We start from the raw sequence: 4,198 nt of genomic DNA, 5'->3' as shown, positions 1-4,198 counted from the left end.
ACAGAAACAGCAAACTTGAGTTAAGAATGCAAGTTCCTCATTCGGGTAAGCGGTATATGTAAGGGGCAGAAGATTGAGCATAAACTGCGCATGCCACAAAATGCAGACACAAAATTAGCATTCCAATGGATACATTTTGTTCCTTTGATCAGATTAATTAACAAGGATGAACATTGTAATCCACCAACGTGCTTGTGTGCAATACTCACACAGATTAAACCAAGGCTTGGAAGTTCGAAGTACCCATTAAAGCGGCAGTCCCGTTGTTGGAAGAAAACCTAATGCTTATCCAGGCGCAGTCAATCGTCGACCGATGCTCCTCCCTCTGCGTACTATACCACATTTAAATACATTATCTAACCAAGCCAGCATTGTGGTCCTCAATCTGACGGGTCGAAGCGCTCGTCCAGCAAGACTATATCATTATCCACATGCCCCTAATTTCCTCCCACAAAAGGTGGGAGGGGAGTCCGTGATTCTCAGCATTTCAAACCCCCGCATCAAAGGCATTGTAAGGGATGGGTAGTTAGTGGTCAGGGCTTCAGATGATGAAATTGATTTTCCATTAATGTTAATGAGGTGACGGAGGCCGACACGACTCCGAAGTCGGAAGGCAGGGACCAGGTAGCCGGGGAAACAAGGTTGACCGTTGACGGACAGCCGGACAAAAAGACATTTGGAATTCTTCCCTTTTCTAGTACTCTTTCGTTATTATTATTTTTTTTAAAAAGATCTTCTTCCTCTTCTTAACATGAATTGCTAATTTAATCATTTGATATTTATCATGCAAATTGGCGTGTAGATATTTTTGATGATGCAAGTTGACCTTAAAATGTAGAGTTATATCCTTTCATATATCACTTTGCTAATAGATTTGGATTCTCTTCATATACCATCTTTTAATACATCTTTTCATATTTAATTTCATCCTTCTATTGAATTATTTTTTTATAATTTAATGGTATAAGATAATTAATTATAACATTAAAATAAATAAGTAAATTATTTACTATAATACCATAAATGCTTTTAAAAATAAGTTCATGATAGTTATTTATGATAATTATTAAATGAATAATATATTTATTTTAAAATTATAATTAAGAATTTAATATCATTAAACCTAATGAATAATGAATAATATAATTAAATGGATGTATGAGATTGAACATGGAAGGAAGTATTTGATAAGGGAATGGACAGTATCTAAATCCTTAATTATGCTGATATGTTCTTTCATTTTTGAATTGAAAGAGCGTATTATTAAAAATTATATATTTATCATATTTTGGATTTAATTCAGATAAAAAGATATCGAAGGTCAGTTAATTGTGTAAGAAATATACATAAAAAATATAAATACATCTACAAGCTTTTTTTTTTTTAATTAAAAAGTCTACAAGCATTTTTTAGGTCGGAAATATCTACAGTTTTGAGAGGAAAGGGTAAAATTGATTAAATTAATGAATTAAACTAAGACAAAGGGAGGAGATGCGAACATGTACAGGAACTAGACAGCGATCAATAATGCAGAACCATGAGGCATCGAACATGATCTCCTTCGTCGTTGAAGGTGGCGTTACCAGTACCATTCACAAAACGAACATTCAAATCTCTGCATTGGGCTGCAATCGTTTGCTTGAGCGTCCACACGAAGAAAGTAGACTGGTAATTGCGAGTGGCTTTTGCGGTTAACACCAACGAAAACTTGAGCCACCCGGTGTCTCGATCCTTGGTCATCGCATCCACCGTCGAGCCCGGTATCTGCGGTTGAACCCCAGAATTATAGTTGGCGCTCATTTCCAATTGTCCGATTTGGTCTTGTCCCACGTCCAACGACTTCCCTGGACTCTCAATTAGCTCCTCATCATTGTAATAGACGTGCACCGTAAAATCCGTGAAACTGACGTTGTTATCGGAACTCGGGTTGGTTACGTTGATCTTGGTGTCCCAAATGCATGTCAACGCCGAATTGGAAGTGCTGAAATTGGAAACCGAGAAGGAGTCCACGGTGTAAAAGGGATCATGATCATAACTGGAGGAGGCTATGATGACTAGCACAAAATACCACAAAATGAGCATTAAGATGAACAATACAAAGGAGCGAAAGCAGGCAGAGCCGCTGGAGCGATTATTATTATTATGAGCTCCATAGGGCGAGGCGTTGTACATAGGAGGCGGTGGTTGAGCGGCGTAAGGGTATCCACCAGGTGGGGGGTAGCCGAAGGGGCCCTGGCCTGGAGGATAACCCATCGGAGGCGGGTAATACGTCACCTGCGGCGGCGGGTAAGGGGATTGGGAGCCATGCGACGGTGGAAACTGCGATGTCTCCGCCGCCGCCTGAGACTCTTTTTTCGGCTTTGGGGAATCTCCTTCATGGCTTTCTGGAGTCATGACGGTTTAATTTCTTGATTCTCTCTCTTTCGGGGGGATAGAGAGAGAGGCAGGTCTCGAGGATGGAATCAAGATTCAAGAAGGCAAAAAAATCTCACAAAATACTGAAACAGGGTGGAGAGGAGGATCAGAAAAAATAGACGGGCGGGCACGCGCGTGAAGAGCGTAGATTTTAATTGCCGTTGCATTCGCTCGCCAAGAATATTTATCTACTGCTGTGTCTCGATTCCTGGTGCATTTCCTAAACAACTTCATGAAATATGGCCAGAAAAAAACTACTAGTTGGCGAAAGCTTTCCTATTTTTAGGTTTAGACTATAACCAAGTTCACATTTGATTTTGAAAATTCCTATCAAAAGACAAACTTCCCTAAAAGGTTACAATTAATACTTTGTTAACTAGTTATAATTTATATCTAAAACCATTTTCCCAAGTGATTGGTGTTTACTCGGAAGATAATTCCGATCATCATGTGTATAACTTGTCGACTCATTTGGTATATATTTTATTAAGCTAGTTAATTTACAAAATAAAACATAAGGTCCTTTTTTGTTGATAATTCGATAATAGGATAGGAGTGATGCTAGTTACACGTATGCTAAATGTAGATCTTCCTGTAGGGGGCGGAGACGGGGGGATGAGCAAGTGTCGCAATCTCTTCCTAATTTTTTAATTTTTTCTTAATAAAATATAAAAGTTACATATTTCTAACCTAGCATGTTATGTATAATTCAATTGTTTTAATAGTTTAAAAATATAATTATTATAAAATTTATTTATTTTTAATAAGATAATACTATAATTGCTATTAAAACATTGATATTTTTTGATTTTGCTTTCATTTTATATATTCGATTAAAGAAGTTATGAGAATTATTATCAATAAACTTTGTTAAGTATTGCAACAAAAATTTTAATATATATTGAATGATATGTGAATAATATCTAACATAAAATTACTCATCCAAAAGTTAAGAGTTATGATTAAGGTATGTGCTAACCAAGTTATTGAAATTTATTATATAAATGATTTTTTATGCATAATTATATGAATGATTTTTACTATAATATAATTAGATCTCGTCAATATAAAGAATTTGTGACAATTAAACATCATTATCATATTGATATATTTATTTACTGTAATTATTAATTAAAAGAATTAAATAATAAATTCAGTAAGTAAGTAATAAAGCTTCTTAGATTAAATAGAATTTTAAATCTCAACTATGTATTTAGATTAGTCAATGCCCATAGGAAAGATAAAATTTTTACCAATGTAATGATGGTTTATATTAAGAAGGAAATTGCTGAAAGTTTATCGTAGACATAAGAATTAATTATTTCTATGCCATAAAAAATTGAAGAATAAATCATAAAAAATAAATGTATATATGTACTTTTGTTATATATTTCTAATATTAAATATAAATATATACATTAAAATATTTATGTTATATTAGTAATATATGTGTGTGTATCTGTATATATATATATATATATATATGTATATATACAAAACTTCACTTCAATTAATATATATGCTTTGCTATCCTAGCCCTCTAGTAAAATTTTTTGGCTCCGCCCTGCTCCCATGGTGTCCTTTATGAAGATTAGCAAAGACACTTTGAAAGAGCTCCCATGGTGGAAACTGCTTATTAATAATTGGCGAGCCAAACGGCGCATGTGTTATTCTCTCTCTCTCTCTCTATATATATATATATATATATATGCGTAAGGGTGAAAACAAACTTGCCAATCATTGTCTGTGCCAGAATTGATGGAAACTTCTCAGGAGTCTACCA

At 34.6% G+C, this 4,198-nt stretch overlaps 1 protein-coding gene across 1 annotated transcript; it reads right to left on the bottom strand.

The window, feature by feature from the left end:
* Nucleotides 1–1,521: 1,521 nt before the first annotated feature.
* Nucleotides 1,522–2,394, bottom strand: LOC129298865 (uncharacterized). Its single transcript, XM_054937314.1, has one exon. It carries the CDS (start codon nucleotides 2,392–2,394, stop codon nucleotides 1,522–1,524), a length of 873 nt encoding a protein of 290 aa, XP_054793289.1.
* Nucleotides 2,395–4,198: the final 1,804 nt, after the last annotated feature.

This window comes from Prosopis cineraria, unplaced genomic scaffold (assembly GCF_029017545.1).
Source record: "Prosopis cineraria cultivar Desert tree isolate PC_DT_omini unplaced genomic scaffold, ASM2901754v1 PC943, whole genome shotgun sequence".
Taxonomy (NCBI): Eukaryota; Viridiplantae; Streptophyta; class Magnoliopsida; order Fabales; family Fabaceae; genus Prosopis; species Prosopis cineraria.
The sequence above is the reverse complement of the archived record's forward strand: the minus strand, read 5'-3'. Positions and strand labels throughout refer to the sequence as shown.